The sequence below is a fragment of the Plecotus auritus genome, assembly GCF_963455305.1.
Source record: "Plecotus auritus genome assembly, chromosome: 4".
Classification (NCBI taxonomy): domain Eukaryota; kingdom Metazoa; phylum Chordata; class Mammalia; order Chiroptera; family Vespertilionidae; genus Plecotus; species Plecotus auritus.
In genome coordinates this window covers 136,246,116-136,270,556 of record NC_137775.1, presented here as the reverse complement: position 1 = coordinate 136,270,556, position 24,441 = coordinate 136,246,116, and the positions used below count along the sequence as shown (strand labels likewise).

The following is a 24,441-nucleotide window of genomic DNA, read 5'->3' as shown; positions in this document are numbered from 1 at the left end:
TTGGTAACTTTCTGGAATTACAGACAGCAGGTTTATTTGTTACATTTTGTAAATGGAATTTTACAGTCTTACTCAACTCATAATTTTGTTAAAAATTTTCAGGGACAATGGTTAAATGAAGTTAGTTACATTCTGCTGATGTGGGATTAATCCTGGGCTGATCAGTGACTAAAATAATTACATTAATTCTTTGCATAAATTGTTTATTTTAGTTTCATAACTACTAGAGATAGGCCATCTGCAATTCATAGAGATTAACTTGTCAAAGGACTCACAGCCAGTAATTGAAACAGTTATAATGTTTATCAAGAATGGCCTTTGGCCTTAGCCAGGTGGCTCAGTTGGTTGGAGCATCATCCTGTGCTCCAAAAGGTTTCGGGTTCGATTCCCGGTCAGGGAACATACCTAGGTTGTGGGTTTGATCTCCAGTCGGGAGTGTACTGGTTGATATTTTTCTCTCCCTTCCTCTCTCTAAAAAATCAACCAAAAAAATATACTCAGGTGAGGATTAAAAAAAATAAAGAAAGGACTTTCGCCTGGGTCTTGCAGCATTTAAACTTTGGATACAGCACCAAGCTGTGACTAGTGAAAACGGGAGTATAATAGCAGTTACAGGGAGCACAGCTTGAAAGCAATGCCCTGTGATTTGCTAATTTAAGTATTGGGAACTTTTGAGTTTGTCTTCTACCTTGACTATTGTAGTGCATTTATCATTCAAGTCATTTTGTTAATTTAATTTTTCCTAATATGCAGGTCAATTATAGGACTTTTTCAGTGCTGTTGGATGTTTCCCTCTTGATTATAAAAGTGATATACACATTTATTGTAGAATTTTTAGGGAAGTATATAAAAAATTAAAATTAATCCTAATCCCACTACTTAAGAAGAACTAGTATATTCCCTACTTATTTGTAAATAGTATGTAAATATGAATGGGGGGAAAAGGGGACATATGTAATACTTCCAACAATAAAGAATTATTAAAAAATAGTATGTAAATACGGAGTTCATTATATTTATACTTTTCATTTGACATTTTCTCATGTTATTAAAAAAAGTTAATTCATCATGTTAAATGATTATAAAATATATATATTTTAAATTTCTTTATTGATTAAGGTATCACATATTTGTCCTCATCCCCCCATTCCCATCCCAAACCCCTCCCCACGCATGCCCCCGCCCCCCTGTTGTCCATGACCTCTGGTTAGGCTTATATGCATGCATACAAGTCCTTTGGTTGATCACTCCCCCTTACCCCCACCCTCGCCTACCTTCCCTCTGAGGTTTGACAGTCTGATCGATGCTTCCCTGTCTCCGGGTCTGTTTTTGTTCATCAGTTTATGTTGTTCATTATTTCCCCTAGATGAGTGAGATCATGTGATACTAGAAATACACTAATAGGAACCGAAAATGAGACAAGCAATAATGGTTATGCTGAGAGGCAAATGAATCAGTCTGTAGTGAGTTTCTTTCTGGGCCAACAGTTCTTTTGAGTCCCAATTTCAATGTCAAACAGTTCCTTATGTGTACATGTCAGCATTGATATTTCAGTTCTGGATGGTGGACAAATGGTGGTAATGCAGGTCCGACCCTCTCTGGTTTAGTCCTGGGCAACCTGCAGCAACGCACAGCTGCTGACTGCTAGTATGGCAAGGCGTCGTCAGCATCTTCCATCTCTGGACTGTTTCTCTTCTGTCTTCATTGCTGGAGCAGTCCTGTCAATTCCTCTCTGTTGCAGGAATCCACATGGTCTTAGAGTTGTTTTCTGAAAATATACAAACATATTCTCGACCAAAAGTTAATAAAGGAATCTTTTCTATAAATTTGACTTGGGATCCTTTTTCATTTTTTGCCCAAACAATTTTCCTTTGGCTTGTTTTGACACCATGTGTGTTTTTCATGGGTGTCTTGCTGTTAGCATTACAAATGAAAGTTAATTTTCTAAAGTAAAAATTTTCTAGATGTAATTTACTTACAGGGTATTTTTCCTTACATGATATTCTTCTACTGTCCCCCCTTTTTTGATTTAAATATTAGGAGGCTTTTGGAAATTTTATAATGTAGTCTTGATAGCTTTTAAATTTTAATTTTTTGCACTAAAATATGACTGCTTTAGGTTCATTACATGTTATGCAATTTTACCATGAGATGAACTACCAATAAAAATTTTACTTAACACTTTAGGAACAGCTTTTTGTCCAGTACCATTAATTTTTCTAGAATATTCGCTTATTTCACTTAGCCAATTTAAATTAGTCTGAGAACTTGACTACTATTTTACTGTCAAATTTAATACTCTAACAACAATCTTATTTTACCCTGTAAATATTAGTGGAAAGGATTATTTGCCTTCTTGAGTAGGCCCTGAGCATTCCTGGTGCTAGGTTGGATTTAGATATTAAAAACCCACTTCCCCACACCATGGGTACAAGACAACTCAAACAAGTCTTGTTGCAGTGAGAGGGCAGCTGCTGTTGGCCAAGTCTCTGTCTGTTATCTGGGTCCCAATTTGAGCTGGGCATGGGAAGCGAAGCAGCCATGGGTGCAGGAGACCTCCCTCAGAAGGGGGATTATAAAATATTTGGCCACATGGATATACTGTAATTTAATCATTCCATTTTTTTTTCTGATCAAAGTTCTTTTTTTTTAAATTTAATAAATCTTTATTGTTCAGATTATTACAATTGTTCCTCTTTTTTCCCCCATTGCTCCCCTCCACCCGGTTCCCACCCCACCCTCTGCTCTTACCCCCCCCCCCCGCCCCCCACTGTCCTCATCCATAGGTGTATGATTTTTGTCAATCATTCCATTCTTATTGCATATTTAGGTTGTTTCTGCAGACTCATAACTGGAGACATTAAGTTAAGATGCTAACTTTATGCTTCATTAACTTTGGTTGTGACAGCATGAATGCAGCTTTTATTTTCTAATTTATTTTATTTTATTATTATTTTAAATATATTTTTATTGATTTCAGAGAGGAACGGAGAGGGAGAGAGAGAGAGAGAAACATCAATGATGAGAGAATCATTGATTGGCTGCCTCCTGCATGCCCCCTACTGGGGATTGAGCCCCCAACTGGGGATTGAGCCCCCAACCCAGGTATGTGCCCTTGACTGGAATCGAACCTGGGACCCTTTAGTCCGCAGGCCGATGTTCTGTTCAACTGAGCCAAACTAGCCAGGGCATGGATGCAGCTTTTATTTTTATTTTTATTTTTTTTTTATTATTTTTTTTTTTTATATATTTTATTGATATTTCACAGAGAGGAAGGGAGAGTGATAGAGAGCTAGAAACATCGATGAGAGAGAAACATCGATCAGCTGCTTCCTGCACACCTCCCACTGGGGATGTGCCCGCAACCAAGGTACATGCCCTTGACCGGAATCGAACCCGGGACCTTTCAGTCCGCAGGCCGACGCTCTATCCACTGAGCCAAACCGGTTTCGGCATGGATGCAGCTTTTAGAGATGACTTTTCCTTTGAAGTAGTGGAGAGATGGCATAGGAGTGGCCCTGCGTCTTTCCCCTATTCTCTAAGATCAGGGGTGGGCAAACTTTTTACTCGAGGGCCACAATGGGTTCTTAAACTGGACCAAAAGCATGGATGGAGTGTTTGTGTGAACTAATATAAATTCAAAGTAAACATCATTACATAAAAGGGTACGGTCTTTTTTTATTTCAATAGTTTTATTCATTTCAAACATTTTAACAAGAAGAATGTAAACACTAATTATTATAATTTGAAACTTCAAAAAATGGAGGAATCATTGCACAATAACATACCTTATATTGAAGATGGCAAAGGCAAAATAAAATTGCCTAACAAAGGAAAGGTACAAAAGCCTTTCAAATTAAACTTAAATATAATAAAATAATTTAAAACTAAAACAAATAGAAAAGAACAAAATGTGTAAACAATAAATTAAACATTTTCTTTAGTGCAACTTCCAAATTATGCCCGGGACGTAGATGTAGATGGCAATGTAGACTGGGTTGAAAGGTTTTTGGTCTTTAAAACATCAACTTCAGTGGGAACAGTGTTGTTGGTCTCCTTTTTAGCTAATGCTCTGATACTGTGCTCTCCAGGGGCGTGTCTCCCTACATCACCACGATAACGTGTCTACGCAATCCCAGGGTGATGTCGGGAGACGCGTCCGCGGGCATTACAAGGAGCCTCTGGAAGATTGAGAGGTTGTTCCTTCTACTGAATGGGCGGATATAAATCCGCCCACTCAGAAGAAGGAGCTGTGGCCGTGTTTCCCGACGTTGCCATGTTAACACTGCTGCTGGTGAAGGAGCGGAGGGGAGAGCAAGAGAACCCTCCGCTCTTTCGGCTCTGCGGACGGGATAGAACAGCCGAACGGGCCGGATGCGGCCCGCGGGCTGTAGTTTGCCCAGGGCTGTCTAAGATGGACACAATTTCATTTCTTTAAAATAAAGTAGATCCTTGCCATGACCAGGTGGTTCAGTTGGTTGGAGCATTGTCCTGTATAGCAAGGGGTTGTGGGTTCAATTCCAGGTCAGGTTCGGGTGCATATGGGGGGCAACTGATCGATGTTTCTCTCTGTCTCTTTCACCCTCCCTCCCTCCCTTTCTTTCTCTCTAAAAACACCAATAAAGCATATCCTTAGGTGAGGATTAAAATTAAACAAACAAATAAATAAAATAAAAAAGTTCCTTTGACACTTGGTAAAAACTAACTTTGTTTATTAGACCTGAATGCATCTTGTATTTCTTTAGGAATAGATCCCTGGAAATTATTTTTGTGTCAAAGACACTTTTTTGTTGCTGTTGTTTTTAAATATATGTATTTTTATTTCATAGAGGAAGGGAGAGGGGGAACATCAGTGATGAGAGAGAATCATTGATTGGCTACCGCCTGCACACCCCCTACTGGGGACCAGGCCCACAACCCATGCACATGCCTGACCGGGAATTGAACCGTGACTTCCTGGTTCATAGCTCAACCACTGAGCCTTGCTGGCTGGACTGTGTCAAAGACTCTTTTTAAAAAAATATATTTTATTGATTTTTTACAGAGAGGAAGGGAGATGGATAGAGAGTTAGAAACATCGATCAGCTGCCTCCTGCACACCCCCTTCTGATGTGCCTGCAACCGAGGTACATGCCCTTAATTGGAATCGAACCCAGGACCCTTCAGTCCCCAGGCTGACGCTCTATCCACTGAGCCAAACCGGTCAGGGCTGTCAAAGACTCTTGATGAACTTGGCCAGATTGTCTTCCTGTAATACTGTACTAATTTTCACTTCCATCAACAACATATGAGAGTTCAGAAATCATTGGACTTTGAGCTGCATTGGCCACAATCTATTGTGTTTTTTAAAATGTATTTATCTTTATTGTTGAGAGTATTACAGATGTCCCCCAGGCCACAGTCTGTTTTAACTATGCAAACATTTTCTTGCCTTTATTAGCATTTTTTATATTCCTAGTGAGATATTATTTGGTAAGTTTAATAGCCATTTCATTTCTTTTGAATTGTCTATTCATTTCCTTTGCTCATTTTTTTTTCTGTTAAAGTGGGTGATTTTCTTATCAGTTTGTATGAGAGTTCTTCCTATTAGGGTGTAACCTTTGGTCAGGGATTCCTTTTTTTTAAAGGACTAGCTAACTGCTGTAAAACGTAATTATCCATCTGGTTTTCTGGTGTCAGCTAGCCCACATGATTTTTCTTTCGAGGCCTGGCTGACTGTAAGCCTAAATAATTCAGTTTTTGGATAAACTGATTAATGTTAATAACGTTTTGCCTTTCCAGAAAGAAGAAATGGTGTAAGCCATTCACTATCCAAATTTTAAGGTCAAAGACTGGAAGGAAGGTCAGGAAGAACATGGCCTGGCCAAGTATTTTTCAGAGAGGAACTCTGCTGTCCCGGTTCAGCCATCATCATGTTGTCGTGTTCCTGCTCACCTTCTTCAGGTAAGCGGTTTGCTGGAACTGTTGCTGTTTTTTCCTTTCGAGGGAGATACTTACTGCATGGCGAGTGTCTCATGCAGGAACTTGTATGGACTTATCATGAAATAGACTAGTTACTCCTCTTGTACTTCTTGATAGCTCTAATAAAGTAGTTCTTGGGGGCTCTTTTGCCTGTATTTGGCAATGTCTGGAGACATTTTTGGTTGCCATGCTATTTGCATTTAGTGGGTAGAGACCAGGGGTGCTGCTAAACATCCTACAATGCACAAGACAACCCCCCACAAATAGAGAATTTTGGGGCCTAAAATGTCAGTGGTGCTGTGGTTGAGAAACCCTGATCTAATATAAAGTCCTATATTTGTTAAAATGAGGAGCTTGAGAACAAAGGGTGTGCATGTTCAGGGACCGCCCTATGCCCCCTTGAGTAGTAAAAATGGTATGAGACAGTTGTGAGAAACTCTGGTAACTCATGTGAGGTCCTTGACAAGTCAGTGTGACTAAAGAATTGTCCAGCCGAAACCAGTTTGGCTCAGTGGATAGAGCGTCAGCTTGCGGACTGAAAGGTCCCAGGTTTGATTTCGGTCAAGGGCACGTACCTTGGTTGCGGGCACATCCCCAGTAGGAGGTGTGCAGGAGGCAGCTGATCGATGTTTCTCTCTCATCGATGTTTCTAACTCTCTATCCCTCTCCCTTCCTCTCTGTAAAATATCGATAAAATATATTAAAAAAAAAAAAGAATTGTCCATGTTTGTGATTCTGTGGCCCTCAGTGGCCCTCTGTAGTGGTCTGTTGATGACACAAAGCAGGCCTTTTGGTGTTAAGGGCATGTTACTCATAACCCTGTGACTCAACTATTTTGATTATTTTTTCTGAATAGATTTTTTTCTTTATTGAATGTACCACAAATGAGGATGACGGTTTTTTTGTTTTATTTTCAAGTAGAAATTAGGAAAATGGTTCTCTAATTATGTAAGAGTTGATAGGTAGTTTTAGATGCTTGGTTTAGGGGATATCCATTTGTGAGGGGTGGGAGGAAGCAGTAGTATGAGGAAATGCAGGACCCAAAGAAAAAGCTACTGCCCTGGCCAGTGTTGGTCAGTGGTAGGAGCGTCAGCCCTTGTCCCTAATGGTTGTGGGTTCGATTCCCGGTCAAAAACACAGTACTTGGGTTGTAGATTCCCTCCCCACCCCTGGTTGTGACATGTGGTAGGCAACCAGTCGATATGTCTCTCTCATATTGATGTTTCTCTCCCTTCTCCTCCCTTCCACTCTCTCTGAAAAGCAATGGAAAAATATCTTCCTGTGAGGATTAACAAATAAAAAATAAAAAAACAAAAAGCTACTGAATGGCTAGTGCAATGAGCAGCCAGTGTTTGTTAAAGACTTAAAATTTTTTACAGAACTACAACCATAATTTATTTTAAAATATATTTTTATTCATTTCAGAGAGGAAGGGAGAGAGATAGAAACATCAATGATGAGAGAGAATCACTGATCGACTGCCTCCTGCATGCCTCCTACTAGGGATGGAGCCCACAAACCAGGCATGTGCCCTGACTGGGAATTGAACCATGACCTCCTGGATCATAGGTCGATGCTCAATCACTGAGCCATACTGGCTGGGCCAGAACTGAACATAATTTAAAGTGGGTTGGGATCAGTCACATCTCCATCTTCTAGAACCAGGGATAGATTATGAGTGAACATGGGGGCTCATATTGAAGAAGACTAGTTAATTATTTCTTTTGCTTAGCAGAGACTATTTCAGTTGATAGTCCTTATAAAGCAGTATTTCTCTTTTTCTAAAACTGAAAGAACAAAGAGGAATATGTCTGTGATTTTATTTATTTTTTGTTCGTGATTTTATTTTATTTTACTTTATTTTAAATATATTTTATTGATATTTTACAGAGAGGAAGGGAGAGGGGTAGAGAGCTAGAAACATCTATGAGAGAGAAACATTGATCAGCTGCCTCCTGCACACCTCCCACCGGGGATGTGCCCGCAACCAAGGTATATGCCCTTGACCGGAATCGAACCCGGGACCCTTCAGTCCGCAGGCCGACGCTCTATCCACTGAGCCAAACCGGTTTCGGCTGTTCGTGATTTTATTAAAGGACGTTTTCTTTGCTATTCATTCAGCTGTATTTCTTCTCTTTTGTAGTTATTCGTTGCTCCATGCATCAAGAAAAACATTTAGCAATGTCAAAGTCAGCATCTCTAAGCAGTGGACCCCGAGTGCTTTTAACAGATCGATTGAACCTGTGGAGGTTAGTAGACCAAAGTGCTGGGATGGATTTAAGGGAACCGTTCCTACCTCTTAATTCTTCCTAAGGTCTCTTATTTGTTTCATTTGCTTAGGACTCTGAAATGGCTTACAATTTCCTGTGGCATACAATCCAAATTCTTCTGTCTAATTTCTTAGCTTGCCCTGATTCAATACCACTTCAATCAGCTTATTTCTCACTGTTTTGAAATCACACAATTCTGGCTAGGCCATTTTTTCATTGAGTTTCACAAGTACTATGCTTATTTCTGTGATTTTGCTTATGTTCTTTTTTAAGTTCATTTACCTTCTTTCCACTTATCAAAATTGTGCTTTTCTCTTTGTGTGAGGATAAAATGTCACTTTTTAAAAAATAGAGTTTTTTTCTTGCTTCTGCTGTGTTTTTTTCTAAACTGTGCACACTATGTATTGCATAGTTTAATGTCTCAGTATTTGCATACTCTCTGATTGATTCATTTTTTTATTTGTATCTTGCTTAAGTTCAGAGAGTATGCAGCCCAGTTCCTTGTACTCACATGGGCCAAGAACATTCTTTGATGACGGGGACAGAGATGCTGTCTTTTACCGCACCCTATCTCAATACACAATTCCGTTACACTCAGTCTTTACCACGTTATTTGAGTTCTGCTTATGTAGAATTATAGCTACTTATTTATATTCTTAGCATGTTATATTTCTTAAGAATTATTTCCCTGATTTGGACCAATTTAAAGTTGACAGATCTAAAGGTTATATACTGCCCCCCAAATGTAAATGAGTTATTCAGGCAATTGCTTATTGTGGGTCTGTCTTGCATAACCCTGTTCTAGGCACTGAGGACACAAAGAGTAAAAGCCTAGAGGACAAAACAGAGAGCCTGTCCTCATGGAGCTGATGTTCTAGTGGAGAGGCTCCCGAACAGTTTTCCTGAATTTAACTTGATAAGTTCCTGGTAGGAACTTCTATTATTATTCTTTAAATGCATTTTTATTGATTTCAGAGAGGAAGAGAGAAAGAGAAACATCCGTGATGAGAGAGAATCATTGATCAGCTGCCTCCTGCACGCTCCCCACTGGGGATCAGGCCCGCAACCCAGGCATGTGCTCTTGACCAGAATCAAACCTGGGACCCTACAGTCTACAGGCCAACGCTCTATCCACTGAGCCAAACCGGCTCGGGCCTGATAGGAACTTTTAAAAGGAAAGGTGTTCAGAATAGAGAGCTGGATTTCTGATGGATGCTTGACTTGTGCTGTGTGCACAGCGAATCCCTCTAAATCAGTGATTCTCAACCTTTCTAATGCTGCGACCCTTTAATACAGTTCCTCATGTTGTGGTGACCCCAACCATAAAATTATTTTCGTTGCTACTTCATAACTGTAATTTTGCTACTGTTAATGAATCGTAATGTAAATATATGTGTTTTCCGATGGTCTTAGGCTCTACAGCAGCGGTTCTCAACCTGTGGGTCGGAACCCACAGGTTGAGAACCGCTAGCAGGGTTCTCAAGAACCTGCTGGGTTCTCTTAGAACCTGCTGTAGAGCCTAAGACCATCGGAAAACACAGATATTTACATTACGATTCAAAACAGCAAAATTACAGTTATGAAGTAGCAACGAAAATAATTTTATGGTTGGGGTCACCACAACATGAGGAACTGTATTAAAGGGTCGCGGCATTAGAAAGGTTGAGAATCACTGCTCTAAATGATCATTGACTGACTCATCACAAACCTTCAGGATGGACTGGCCTCAGAGAGGTCATGCGCCCTAACCTCCCAGACAGGATGGCGTCTTTCTTTGTGGTTATTGAAGATGACCACCTAGCTTCTGTTGAAACCTGTAGGGAGAAGAACCTCCCTATTTTTCTGAGATGCACAATTTTTTTTTTTATCAACTTTCATTATTAGGAAGTTCTTACTCCTATTGACATAAAAATGTTCTGCTGTTTAGTTTTGAGCCATGTACACGAAGTCTATCCCCACTGCATGAGGCCTGTTGAATATCTGATGAAAGCCTGTCTTCTTAAGTTCTTCTTGTTTAGGTAAAACATTCCTGGCTCCTTCAACTGTAGTTTAGTGACACTGAACACTAAATGTGGTATTTCAAGTACAGTCTGTATAAACACAGAACAATAGGGTTTGATTGAGGCACTACATTTCTGGTTGTACTGCCTAAGGCTGCCTTTGTGTTTTATATAACTGGGTTGGGGGTCCCTAAGACCACTCCCAGGTTTGATGATTCGCTAAGAAGATTGACAGGACTTAGCATATAGTTGTATTCAAAGCTGTGGTTCATTACAGGTGAGGGAATACAGAGCCAAGTCAGCAAAGGGGGAAAAAAAAGCGCATAGGGTGAGGCCTGGAGGAAACGGCACAGGCCTCCGAGAGCCCTTTTCCAGTACTCACACAGGGTGTGCTTAATTCTTCCAGCACAAGTTGTGACAACACAGGTGAAAAGTTGTCTACTAGGAAAGCCCGATAGAGACAGGGTGCCCACGATTTTTATTGGAGCTGGTCGTGGAGGCACTCTGCTTGGCACATACGAAAATCCCACACTCTCAGAAGGAAAGCAGGTGTTACGCATAAACCACATTGTTTGAACAGTAAGCCAGTCTTAGCAGGGAATTATGGGAACCCTCTGGGGATCCAAGTTTCCAGGTGCCAGGCAAGGGCCACCAGCCTTGCAAGTAGGTCTTTTTAAGGATAGCAGTCTCAGGCGTGTTAACTCTTTCCTGCCAGGAACCATGTTACATTATTAGCTTGTTTAGAACTGGCATTAACTTTTCTGCTTAGATATTTACTTACTCTGCTGCTAAGATAGGTTTCACTGTGGTGCTGTTTTAGAACTGTGGATTAAGTAGTTTGGATGGGTTGGTTATGTAGAAGTCAGGTGCTGACTCATCCAGGAGAGCTGTGTGCATGTGGACCTGCCTCATGGAGAGCAGTGCTGACTTTCCATTCTTTCTTTTTTCCCCCAATTTTTATTTTATTGTTTAAGGTATTACAAATAGTAGTACATATGTCTCCTTTTTTCTCCCCATTGACCCTCCCCCGGCCTCCCCTACCCCCTGTCTCATGCCCTCATCCTGCCCCCACAGTGTCTTGTGTCCATTGGTTGTGCTTATATGCATGCATACAAGTCAGTCGGTTGATCTCTTTCCCCCCCTCTCCCCAACACTCCCCAGCCTTCCCGCTGTAATTTGACAGTCTCTTCGATGTTTCACTGCCTCTGTATCTATCTTTTTATTCATCAGGCTATAATGTTCTTTATTAGCCATAAATGAGTGAGATCATGTGGTATTTTTCTTTCATTGCCTGGCTTATTTCACTTAGCATAATGCTCTCCAGTTCCATCCATGCTGCTGCAAATGGTAAGAATTTTTTCTTTTTATAGCAGCATAGTATTCCATTGTGTAGATGTACCATAGTTTTCTAATCCACTCATCTGCTGATGGGCATTTAGGCTGTTTCCAAATCTTAGCTATTGTAAATTGTGCTGCTGTGAACATAGGGGTGCATATATCCTTTCTGATTCGTGTTTCTAGTTTCTCGGGATATATTCCTAGAAGTGGGATCACTGGGTCAAATGGGAGTTCCATTTTTAGTTTTTTGAGGAAACTCCATACTGTTTTCCACAGTGTCTGCACCAGTCTGCATTCCCACCAGCAGTGCACGAGGGTTCCTTTTTCTCTGCATCCTCGCCAACACTTGTCGTTTGTTGATTTGTTGATGATAGCCATTCTGACAGGTGTGAGATGGTACCGCATTGTCGTTTTGATTTGCATCTCTCGGATAATTAGTGACTTTGAGCATGTTTTCATATGTCTCTTGGCCTTCCTTCTGTCTTCTTTTGAAAAGTATCTATTTAGATCTGTTGCCCATTTTTTTTATTGGATCGTTTATCTTCCTTTTGTTAAGTTGTATGAGTTCCCTGTAAATGTTGGAGATTAAACCTTTATCGGTGATAACATTGGCAAATATGTTCTCCCATACAGTGGGCTTTCTTGTTGTTTTGTTGATGGTTTCTTTTGCTGTGCAAAAGCTTTTTATTTTGATGTAGTTCAATTTGTTTATTTTCTCTTTAGTTTCTATTGCCTTAGGAGCGGTATCAGTGAAGAAGTTGCTTCGGCATATGTCTGAGATTTCGCTGCCTGTGGATTCCTCTATTATTTTTATGGAGGAAACGCCATACTGTTTTCCACAGTGGCTGCACCAGTCTGCATTCCCACCAGCAGTGCACGAGGGTTCCTTTTTCTCTGCATCCTCTCCAGCACTTGTCGTTTGTTGATTTGTTAACGATAGCCATTCTGATAGGTGTGAGATGGTACCTCATTGTCGTTTTGATTTGCATCTCTCGTATGATTAGTGACTTAGAGCATGTTTTCATGTCTCTTGGCTTTCTGAATGTCCTCTTTCGAAAAGTGTCTATTTAGATCCTTTGCCCATTTTTTGATTGGATTGTTTATCTTCCTTTTGTTAAGTTGTATGAGTTCCCTGTAAATGTTGGAGATTAAACCCTTATCAGAGATAACATTGGCAAATATGTTCTCCCATGCAGTGGGCTTTCTTGTTTTGTTGATAGTTTCTTTTGCTGTGCAGAAGCTTTTTATTTTGATGAAGTCCCATTTGTTTATTTTCTCCTTAGTCTCCAAAGCCCTAGGAGCTGTGTCTGTAAAGATATTGCTATGACATATGTCTGCAATTTTTGCTGCCTATGGAGTCTTATAGGAATTTTATAGTTTCCCGTCTTACATTCAAGTCCTTTAGCCATTTTGAGTTTGTTTTTGTGTATGGTGATTTAGTTTCATTTTTTTACATGTATCTGACCAAATTTCCCAGCACCATTTATTAAAGAGACTGTTTTGACTCCATTGTATGCTCTTGCCTCCTTTGTCAAATATTAATTGAGTATAATGGCTTGGGTCAATTTCTGGGTTCTCTATTCTATTCCATTAGTCTATATAACTGTTCTTGTGCCAGTACCAGGCAGTTTTGAGAACCTTGCCTTGGTAATATAGCTTGATGTCTAGTATTGTGATCCCTCCAATTTTGTTCTTCTTTTATCATGATAACTGTGGCTAGTCGGGGTCTTTTTTTTTATTTTTTATTCCAGATGAATTTTTGGAGAGTTTGTTCTAGATCTTTGAAATATGCCATTGGTATTTTTATAGGCATTGCATTGAGTCTATAGATTGCTTTAGGTAGTATGGACATTTTAAGAATGTTGATTGTACCAATCCATGAACATGGTATGTTCTTCCATTTGTTTATATCTTCCTCTATCTCTTTTTTCAATGTCCTGTAGTTTTCTTAGTACAGGTCTTTTAAGTCCTTAGTTAAGTTTATTCCTAGGTATCTTAATTTTTTTGGTGCAATGGTAAATGGGATTTTTTTTTTAATTTCTCTTTCTGTGAGTTCATTATTGGTGTATAAAAAGGCCATAGATTTCTGGGTGTTAATTTTGTATCTTGCTACATTGCCAAATTCATTTATTAGGTCTAGTAGTTTTTTGATGGATTCTTTGGGGTTCTCTATGTATAGTATCATGTTATTTGCGAATAAGGACAGTTTTACTTCTTCTTTTCCAATTTGTATGCCTTTAATTTCTTCTTCTTGTCTGATTGCTATGGCTAGTATTTCTAGTACTATGTCGAACAGGAGTTGTGAAAGTGGGTATCCTTGTCTTGTTCGTGTTCTTAGGGGAAATGGGTTTAGTTTTTGCCCATTGAGTATGATGTTGGCTGTAGGTTTATCATATAGGGCTTTTATTATGTTGAGGTATGATCCCTCTATTCCCACTTTGCTGAGAGTTTTTATCAAGAAAGGGTGTTGGATTTTGTCAAATGCTTTTTCTGCATCAATTGATATGATTTTGTGATTTTTGTCCATTTTTTCTTTAGACTTTCAAACCCAGGGTTTTTTTTCCTGAAGACTACTGCCGGGAGTGCAGAGGTGGCATGTACCCTTCACTCTTCCTGTGCTTGAGTCTATAACACCTTTACTCCAGCTTCCCTTTGAGACTCTTTCTTGTCTGAAGTGGAAAGGAACTTAGTGGCAGAAGTATATGTAAAATGAGTATGCACTCTAAAAAATATTTTGTTTACATATATTGTTAAACATTTCTTAAATGCCTTAAATAGCATCATCAAAAAGTATTTATTATAGCTTTTATTTTCATTTTTTCCCCCCATTGATTTTTTTTAGAGAGAGTGGAAGGGAGGGAGGGAGGGGCGGGGGGGGGGGGAAGAGAGAGAGAGAGAGAGAGAGAGAGAGAGAGAGAGAGAGAGAGAGAGACATGGATGTGAGTGAGACACATTTTTGGTTGCCTTCTGCATGTGACCTGACCAGGGCCAGGGATTGAACCTGGAACCCAGGTACGTGCCCTTGATGTGGAATCGAACTGGAGAGCCTTTGGTGTGAGGGCTGACACCCTAACTTCTGACCATACCAGCCTGGGTACTTTTTTATTTTGTTTTGTTTTTTTACAAACCCTTGTGTCGAGGGCTGACTTTCAATAGGTCGCAGCGAGGGAGCTGCTCTGCTACGTACGAAACCCCGACCCAGAAGCAGGTCGTCTACGAATGGTTTAGCGCCAGGTTCCCCACGAACATGGGTGCTTTTGTTTTCATGCATAGCTATCTTAGGTGCTTTACAGAAAATTAAGCAGACGCAGTCTCTATACCTTGAGAATTTATAATGGATTCCACTGACATGGACAAACATTGGAAATGCCAAGTGAAACTAGCATGAAACCTATGTTTATAGATAATAAAGAGGTAATGGCTAAATCTAATATTTGAGGACAACTTGACTGAAAATTGTAAACAAAAATTTGTTCTATTAAATTAAAAAGTCTTACCTCTTTAGACAGTATAGTCCTTCCTTGAGAATGGTGTAAGAGCCCTGGCCAGTGTGGCTCAGTTGGTTGGGCATCATCCTGTGCACTGAAAGGTCACTCACTGGTTCGATTCCTGGTCAGGGCACATTCCCAGATTTCTAGCTCAGTCTCCTGTAGGGGACGTGCAGGAGGCAGCCAATTGATGTTTCTCTCTTTCTCTCCCTTCCTCTCTCTGTAAAATCAATGAAAACATGTTTTTAAAAAAAGATAAAGAAAGAGAGAATAGCGAAAGAGATTCTAGAGTTCTCTTCAGGAGAAGGATGCAGGGTTCAGGATGTCCTCAACATTCCATCTCAATCACATTCAGAGTTCCTGTCCCTCAGATTCTTACCTTAGACGGAGAACAAACCCCTGAACTCAGGTCGCTTGAGCTCACCTTCTGTGCACCAGGAAGCTCTTTCATGTCAGTGGTTCCCCCACCTCCGTGCACAGCCCTTACTCTGTGACAAACATTCTCACTGTGACCTTTTGAATGTGCCCACAATGTCATGCTTCCAGGAAGTGTCTCAACATGTAGCAATTATAGTGACTTAGCACGGCGCCTGCCCCCACAACACAAGAAAACCTTACGTATAGGCCGGTACATTCACATAGTAATTGTACATGCTTGTAGGACAGCTTGAATCACTGGAGCATTTGAAGATTGAACTGGATCTTCATTAAACATTGGACGATTCACTAAGTGCACTTGGACCATTTCTCGCCTACTGGTATAATCATCTTAATCGGAGAGCTATATTATGGACCTAAACTTTCTTCATTAGGCTTTTTCTGTTAACCTATTTTCTGACTCTTTTTGTTAGTCCTACTTTGTTGTTTTAGTTTTTGGTTCTGTTTTGTTTACACTTGTTAGTAGGCAAACAGAAGTGTACTATTTCGGCTGAATTCTGGCAGTGAAACAGAAAAAAAGCTGTTTGCAGTCTGTCAGTTCCTGGGAAAGCCACGTCTTCGGGAGTTTGATGGCTTCCCCCAAGAGTAAAGAAAATCCTGAAACTTGCAGCAGCTACTTGAGACCTGGGTCTCTAGGTCACCTGGGTGTGTGCCCAAGAGGGCTTAATCCTGGGTCCTATTGAGCCCAGATGGCATCAGGGATCAAAGATTGTGGTTAGAGGGGAAATGTGGCAAAATAACTAATTGGAGATATTTAGGGCCCCAATTGGCACGCTGAAATACTGATTGATCTAGGTGTGAGCTGGTTTCTTATCAATCATGAAAGCAGTGTGTGTTGTTAAAGTAAAAAAATGGTGCCATAAGCCACTCAGAAACGAGTCCCAGTACTTTAGAATTACACTTTATATATTTTCTTATAATTTCAGATTTTACTTTATGTTGAAGATATATGTTTTTTAATTGTTCATTGTGATTTTTCTTTTTACTATTCTTAAGTCAAAATTTTTCTTCTTGTCCTGGCCAGTGTGGCTCAGTGGGTTGGAATATCCTCCTATACACCAAAAGGTTGTGGGTTTGATTCCCACTCACAGCACATGACTAGGTTTCAAGTTTGATCACTGGTCAGGGCATGTAATAGAGGCAACTGATTGATGTTTCTCTCTCTCTCTCTTCTTCCCTTCCTCCCTCCCTCCCTCTCTCCTTCTCCCCCTTACCTCCTTCCCCTCTCTAAAATCAGTAAACATATCCTTGGGTGAGGATTAAAATTTTTTTTTCCCTTCTTTAATAACCATCTCAGAAATCATTTAGTCCAGCAGTTCTTGAACTTTTTGGTTATGTGGATTTATATTTATATTTATAGATATTTACTGTTTTAGAAATTAAAACAGAAATTAAAAAATACATGATTAGGTTATTTTCAAATGAATTAATCTACAACATGTTAACATGAATGACATTTAAAAAAATATATTTTTATTGATTTCAGAGAGGAATGGAGAAGGAGGGAGAGATAGAAACATCAATGATGAGAGAGAGTCATTGATTGGCTGCCTCCTGTATGCCCCACAATTGGGATTGAGCCCACAGCCCGGGTGGGCATGTGCGCTGACCAGGAATTGAATTGTGACCTCCTGGTTCATAGGTTGACGCTCAGCCACTGAGCCATGCTGGCTGGGCAACATGAATGACATTTTATGAAAATTGACTTTTTCAAGACAAAAAAAATTCACTTAGTGAGGAGAGTGGCATTGATTGACACATTCTTGCAAATCTCTTCCTGTCTGGTTGAATAGAATACAATGGGTCTTCATGTCTGCTTCTGAATTTCAAGTCTCTGAAGAGTTTGTCTTCCACAGATACGTGGTGGAAAGGGGGGAAGTATTTTAATAGTCTTTTCAGTTAATTGTGGGTATTTGTCTTTGATATTATACCAGAATTTGACAAGTAGCAATTTCTTAAAGGGTAGTTGCAATGTGGAATCTGAAACTGTATTAATTAACTTTTTATAACCTTACATTAACATCCATTTGCCTATCTTGTACTTTAAATGAATCTTTAAGTGACAGGCTGGTTTCATTCTTTTTTGAGGAAATATCTGCCAGATACTCAAATCTGCCAAATATAGTACTCAACTACTCAAAACTGGGCACTAAGTCTGTCAGTCATTCTTTCAAGTAAAAATAACATACCAGCTTGCTGCTCACATAGTTGCACAGTGCTTTCCTCCAGGACAGCCATCTGACTCTGGTATGCAGGGTCTGTATGTGTATTTTCCACTTCATCACACGGAATAGTAAAAATAAGTATACTCAGGGGCCAGATTTAATACAATTAATTATTTTTACTGCTTCATTAAGAACATTCTTTTTTTTTTTTTTTTTTTTAAATATTTTTTTATTGATTTTTTTACAGAGAGGAAGGGAGAGGGATAGAGAGCCAGAAACATCGATGAGAGAGAAACATCGATCAGCTGCCTCCTGCACAACCCCCACTGAGGATGTGCCCGCAACCAGGGCACATGCCCCTGACCGGAATCGAACCCGGAACCCTTGAGTCCGCAGGCCGACGCTCTATCCACTGAGCCAAACCGGTCAGGGCAAGAACATTCTTAAGTGAAATTGACCTTTTTTATATTGTTAGTGTGGCAATAAAGAATACAGTAATTAATATAGAACAGTTTGGTGTAACTGCTCGATTCATGCCAAAGCACAGCAGTTTTACCCACTACAGCATGATCAATGTTAAAGTTAAAGGGGAAAAAGAAAATAACTACAGTATGACTAGAGGCCTGGTGCGTGGATTCATGCACTGGTGGGGTCCCCTCGGCCTGGCCTGAGCCCTCTCACAATCCGGGATCCCTCAGGGGATGTCGTACTGCTGGTTTGGGCCCGATCCCCACAGGCCAGGCTGAGGGACCCCACTGGTGCGTGAATCCGTGCACCGGGCCTCTAGTATACATATAAGATCTTTGGTTAATCTCTTCCTGCCCTCCCCCCACCCTTCCCTTTGAGATTCATCAGTCTATTCCATGTTTCCATGCCTGTGCGTTGAGCATCTGCCCCCTGGTGGTCAGTGTGAGTCATAACTACCAGTCGAATGGTCGCTTAGGCTTTTATGTATATAGATAGTCTCCCCTTATCCATAGGGGATACATTCTAAGACCCCAGTGGATGCCTGAAACTCTGGATAGTACCAAACCCTGTATGTTCTATCCTTTTTCCTATACATACATATCTCTAATAACGATTAATTATAAATTAGGCACAATAACAGATTAACAACAATAACTAATTATAAAATACAACAATTATAATAATATCTGATATAATAAAACCCTAATATGTAAATTGGCCCCTCAGGCAGTCATTCAACTGGGAGTTCGACCGCTTGCTATGACGTGCACTGACCACCAGGGGGCGGTGTGGAAAATGACGAGTGATGTGGTGCCTGGGCAGGGGGCTGTGACCTCTTGCTGGCTGCCTGGGAGCAGGGGTGATGGGGATGGAGGTGCAGTGAGAATGTGGGGTGTCTGCCGAGCTCACTCTCACTCCCCCTGCTAACCTCCCCTGGGATGCCAGGGCTCGCACACTGGCGAAGCCCCTGCACTCAGGTACCGGGTGCCTGTGAGGAGCATGCTCTGCACCTGTATGACCTCTTCCAGGTGAACTGGGCCGCAGCCGCTGGGACCGCAGGGGCCGGTCAGGCTCCCCATGGGTTCGCGCAGGAGCTGGTCTGTGAGGCCAGCCAGAAGAGAGCGCACTGCCCGCCAGCTTCCGTGCGGTGCTGCTGGGTGGACCAGAGGCCCACACTGTGCCCTGGCCTGCGGCGTCTGGTTGCACTCACCGCATCTCCGCATGGGGACTTGGGCGCCGTGACTCAGGTGGAGGAGGGTGTGTGGGGGCCAGATGCTTCCCAGGGCCCTTCCACACTAGACGCTTGAGCTTTGATTGCTGGCCAGGCCTAGGGACCGCACCTGTGCACGAATTTTGTGCACTGGGCCTCTAGTATTGTAATAAAAGTTATGTGAATGTAGACTCTCTCTCTTTTTCTTTCCCTTTCTCCCACTCTCCTGTTCTCGAATGTGCATACTCTCCCTCTCCCCCTCAATATACTGAAATTTTTTGGAGCTTGGTTTATCTTAGGTAACTGGAAAGCAAAACCTTGGATAAGTGGGGGGGGCTCCTGTATTAAGTGAATAGTTTTGACTGAGGGTAAGGGGGACGAGCTACTGTATTATGCAAATAGTTTGACTTTCTGTGCTCTTTTCAGCATCACCAGGTCTCTGAGAGTGGGGGAGGTTGTACGTGAAGGTGCCTTGAGGAATAAAAAGCATTGGCAGATACCAGTGGGACTGACCTGCTCTTGTTGTGTTCCTGTAGATCTGGAGCAGCAACCATTTGTTCCCCAGTGCGGAGGAAGCCACTCTTTTCCTCGGAACACTGGATACTATTTTTCTCTTCTCCTATGCTGTGGTAAGTTTTAGAATTCCAGTGTTTTAAAGAAAGATGTAAAAGGAAATGACTCCAAGTTTTATGAAGTTCATAAGATATTTTGAATTTGCTGACTGAGGAGTGTCCAGAAGTTTATATTTTGTGTCTTTCTCATCCATCCATTCTTTTAACAAATTGAGCACCTAGCATGTGCCAGGGACTGTTCCAGTCAATGAGAATTCATCAGTGGACAACATAGGAAAAAGGCTACCTTTATAAAGCTTCTATCTTGGAGCGGGAGCTCAGAGAGACAGTCACAAAATGCTACAAAGAAGTAAATTATAAAGTATATTTAAAGGTGGTAAGTGCTGTGGAGAAAAATAAAGCATGGAAAGGGGAATAGATAGCTCAGGGTGGGGTAATTTAAGCAGGTGGCTGGGGAAAACCTCACAAAGTAGGTGTTATTTGAACAAAGACCTGAAGTGGGTAAATGAGGTCAGACATTTAGGCTGGAGGCACAAATTTCAGAGTCCTTTTTGTGTACATGATTTTTAAAATTATGAGACTGAGTGAAATCATCAAGAGAATTGGTGAGACCCTGGCCGGTGTGACTCAGTTGGTTGAGCATCGTCCCATGCACTGAAGGTTGCCGTTTCAATTCCTGGTCAGGGCACATGCCCAGGGTTGTGGGCTCAGTTTCTAGTAGAGGGTGTGCAGGAGGCAACTGATTGATGTTTCACTGTCACATCGATGTTTCTCTCCCTCCCTTCCCCTCTCTCTCTCTCAAAATCAATTTAAAAAAATCTTAAAAAAAAAAAAAGAGTTGGTGAAGATAAAGAAGTGTGAAGACTGAGCCATGGGATTTCCAGCATTTAGAGTAGGAGTGGGGAAAGATCTTGGGCCATATAAGGCCTTGCCAAGGCATTAGGGGTGAGTTAATTAAATGTTTGACCAAATATAGCAGGCTAATTTTTTAAAAAATAATTCTGACAATCTTTTTAAAAAATACATTTTTATTGATTTCAGAGAGGAAGGGAGAGGGAGAGAGATATAGAAACATTAATGATGAGAGAGAATCATTGATCCGCTGCCTCCTACATGTCCTACACTGGGGATCGAGCCTGCAACCTGGGCATGTGCCCTTGACCACAATCGAACCCCAGACCCTTTAGTCCCCAGGCTGGTGCTCTATCCACTGAGCCAAACCCGCCAGGGCTAGCAGGCTAATTTTTAAGTCGATAATTTATGGCCCCTGAATAATGTTGTAAATATCCTTGGCAGAAAGAAGGTTCCCCACCCCTGAAGTGAGGTAGGGAAGATGAGGAACAGGCAGGGAGGCTGAGACGGAGTTGTGGGGAGCAGGAGTACCGAGAGAGGGTGGAGTCCTGGGAGCCATCCAGGGTGGCAGGGGCTGACTCTGTCTGAGGTCGTCCTCGGATTGGGCAGCCAGGGGGTCTGGTCGTAGAGAACGTCAGTGGGTGGCTGCCAAGTTAGAGCTGTGGGGCCAGGGGTGGCAACGGCTGGCCCTGGGCACTATGGGAGCAGTCTGACCTTTTCTCCCAGCATCTTTTTTCCTGTCTTGCAAATGTGTCCAGTGATGTGAAATACTGGGTGAAAGTCCCAAAGTAATCTCTAAATGTGTATTTGGGTAATTATTAGAATATCTTCAAAGAGGACAGTTATAAAATTGGAACAGAAATTAGATCATGTAGCCTAGCTCCTCACCCTGGGCATATATGGTCATTCCGAGTGAGGCTTCTCTATGAGCCTTTTATGAAGTGTGTTTTTTTTATTTTTATTAAAGATTTTAAAATTGATTTTTAGGGAGAAAGGAAGGGAGAAGGGGAGAGGGAGAGAAGCATCGATGTGAGAGCAAAACATCTGTCGATCAGTTGCATCCTGGGCATGTGCCTTGTCCGGAATCGAGGTCCCCCACCCCAGGCATGTGCACCAACCTCTCAGGGAACCAGTAACCCTGAGTGCACAAGACGACGCCCAACCACACCAGCCAAGGCCTTTTATGAAGTATTTTAAGAATCAATAGAGTCTAGTGGAAAAACCAGTTCTACCACTATCAACTAGCTGTGTTAAACTTGGTTTCACAGTGGCGTTTAACTTTTTTTTTTTAAATCCTCACCTGAAGATATGTTTGTTTATTGATTTGAGAGAGAGAGGGGAAGGAGGGAGAGAGCCCGAGAGAGAAACATTGATTCAAGAGAGAAATATCATTGGTTGCCTCCTGTACACGTCCTGACCGGGAATTGAATCTGGAACCTTTCGGTATATGGGATGATGCTCCAACTAACTGAGCCACCTGGCCAGGGTTAACCTTTTAATTGATATGTAGTTTCCTCATCTGTAGAGTTGTGATAGTACCTGTCTATAGGGTAAAATAGATTTAGGAGGTAAAAGGTAAGTGCCATGGAAAATTGGTGATTTTGGTTCTTCCATTGAGCTGTGTTTTCTTCTATAACTTCCAGGTTTTGTGCAGGCACTTGGAGCAGCACAGAATAAATTGATTCCCTAATCTGAAACATAACAGAAATTTTCTTCATCCCCATTATTCTCTATAGCATAAGACCATGTGATGAGTGGCAGCTATAGAACATAGAATCTTCTACAGTGTTTGCAGGTGCCTCTTTCAAGTTAGTGAAAGCTTGTCCATAGGAGGGAGAAACATTTATTATGGTATTTGTCATCTACATTTTCTCTAATACAGATGGTCAGTTTATCAGAAACACTTGTATCAAAATTTAGGTTTTTAGTAGGGACTTTTATTCATTTTACATATTTATGGAAGAAACCTAAAGTGTGTTGCCCTTAGCTCTTTAGTCTGCTTGCTGCTATGCTCTGAGCATTTTAACTTCTGCTACTCCGTGGCAGGAGAGCAGAAGGCAGAACATTTGTACCTCTGATCAACTTATTGTCTCTGCCTCCCTAGCTCCTGGCCTTGTGGTGTCATGAAACCCCAGGGTCAGATTAAAGAGGCAGCACCTGTGCTCCAGAAGCTTCTGCTCTGCGGGGAGTGTAGCACACCTTCATTCAGAATGCAGATGGCCAAGAGGAGTGCCTTTGGGAAAGCAGATAACTGATGGTTAGGAGTTAATCTCCTGGAAAATGAAATGGAGTTGTCTGCTTGTGTTACTGGAAGAATTTTTGTTTGTTTGTTTTTTTCCAGTCTCCTTTTAGGCAGTTAGGGGATGGGATCAAGTAGAACATAAGTTTTTGCACTGAATTACGATGTCCCAGTGCATGGGGTGTGCAGAAGCTGTGTCATTTCATGAAACATTTATGAAACTGTTATAGACAGCTCACCTGGGCATGAGAATGAGATTTAATTTGAAGTAATCTCAGTGTATTGCTTGCCTCATTTGCTTTGCAGTGCCTCTTTTTTTTTAGGCTGTGTTGTAATTCAGGGCTGAAAAATAAAATGCTTTGTTTTTCAGGGCCTTTTCATCAGCGGTATTGTTGGGGATCGGCTTAATTTACGATATGTTCTATCTTTTGGCATGTGCTCTTCTGCATTAGTGGTAAGTTTGAACGTTTTTAAAAAATGATGATGATGATGATGATTGTCAGGTTTTTAGGATCCAAGCAATCCCCCTACTTCTGTATGTAGAAGAGAATAAATTAATCTTCAGTTGTTGAATCCCTTGCCTGCCTTTTCAGTTTGGGGAGTCTTTTATAAGTATGATTTGGGTCACGCCCCTTCCTTGACTCTCATCCACCAAAGTCAGTGCATAAATGGCATGCCGTTCAGTGCTGCCCAGAACCTGGTCCCAGCCGCCTGCAGTCGCATCTGTCACTGTGCTTCACTGCTCTGCTTGGTCAGACTACTTTCCGTGGCCCTGACATGTCCGGCTGCTTTCTGCCTCACGCCTGTTGTTCCTGCTGTTCTGCCTCGCCTTGATGGCCCTCTGTTCAGCTCTCCAGTCTCACTCAACGTCTCCTGCAAGTCACTGGCTAAGTGATACTTCCTTCATAATGCCTTACTTTACTAACACCACCCCCCCCAGAAGTCATTGTTCCTCCTTGGAGCTCCCTGCCTGCATTTCTTTGAAGGCATGAATATTGTCTATTGTGTAGCCTACTTGGTCTGTGTCAGTCCTGCTTTCCCTGGGAGGGTGGAGCCCAGTGGTTAAGATCACAGACTTCCTGAGATGGCAGTGCCTGTTTCCAGTCCCTCCTCTGCAATTTCCTGGCTGTGATTTCTCTGGGTTTCAGCTTCCTCACGTGAATCCCTCTGCCTAGGGCTGTAGTGAGGGTTAGATGAGTTGCTGTGTGTGTGAGGCATTTGGAACAGTGCCTGGCGCAGTACATGGGCAAGATCCCTGTGAGTCATCTTGATTTGCTTACAAGGGTCTGGTGAGAAATTTTTGTTGATTGAATAAAGGCATGGAGTTTAGTTAGACTAAACTAGTTTAGTTTATTATTGTTTTTCAATGTCTGCCATTTGTGTACAGGGGAAAATGTATTTTCCTTGGAAATTTTAGAGATTGAACCATTTTATTTATTC

At 41.4% G+C, this 24,441-nt stretch overlaps 1 protein-coding gene across 2 annotated transcripts in view; it reads left to right on the top strand.

The window, feature by feature from the left end:
* The window catches only part of SLC37A3 (solute carrier family 37 member 3), a 53,159-nt gene that overhangs the window by 6,495 nt on the left and 22,223 nt on the right, over positions 1 to 24,441 (top strand). For both annotated transcript variants that reach the window (XM_080664999.1, XM_080664998.1), the window contains 4 exons: positions 5,782 to 5,943; positions 8,105 to 8,210; positions 19,875 to 19,967; positions 23,372 to 23,455. In XM_080664999.1, coding sequence (XP_080521125.1) covers positions 5,855 to 5,943; positions 8,105 to 8,210; positions 19,875 to 19,967; positions 23,372 to 23,455 — 372 coding nt within the window. In that variant the 5' untranslated portion in view covers positions 5,782 to 5,854. The remainder of the gene's footprint in view (positions 1 to 5,781; positions 5,944 to 8,104; positions 8,211 to 19,874; positions 19,968 to 23,371; positions 23,456 to 24,441) is intronic.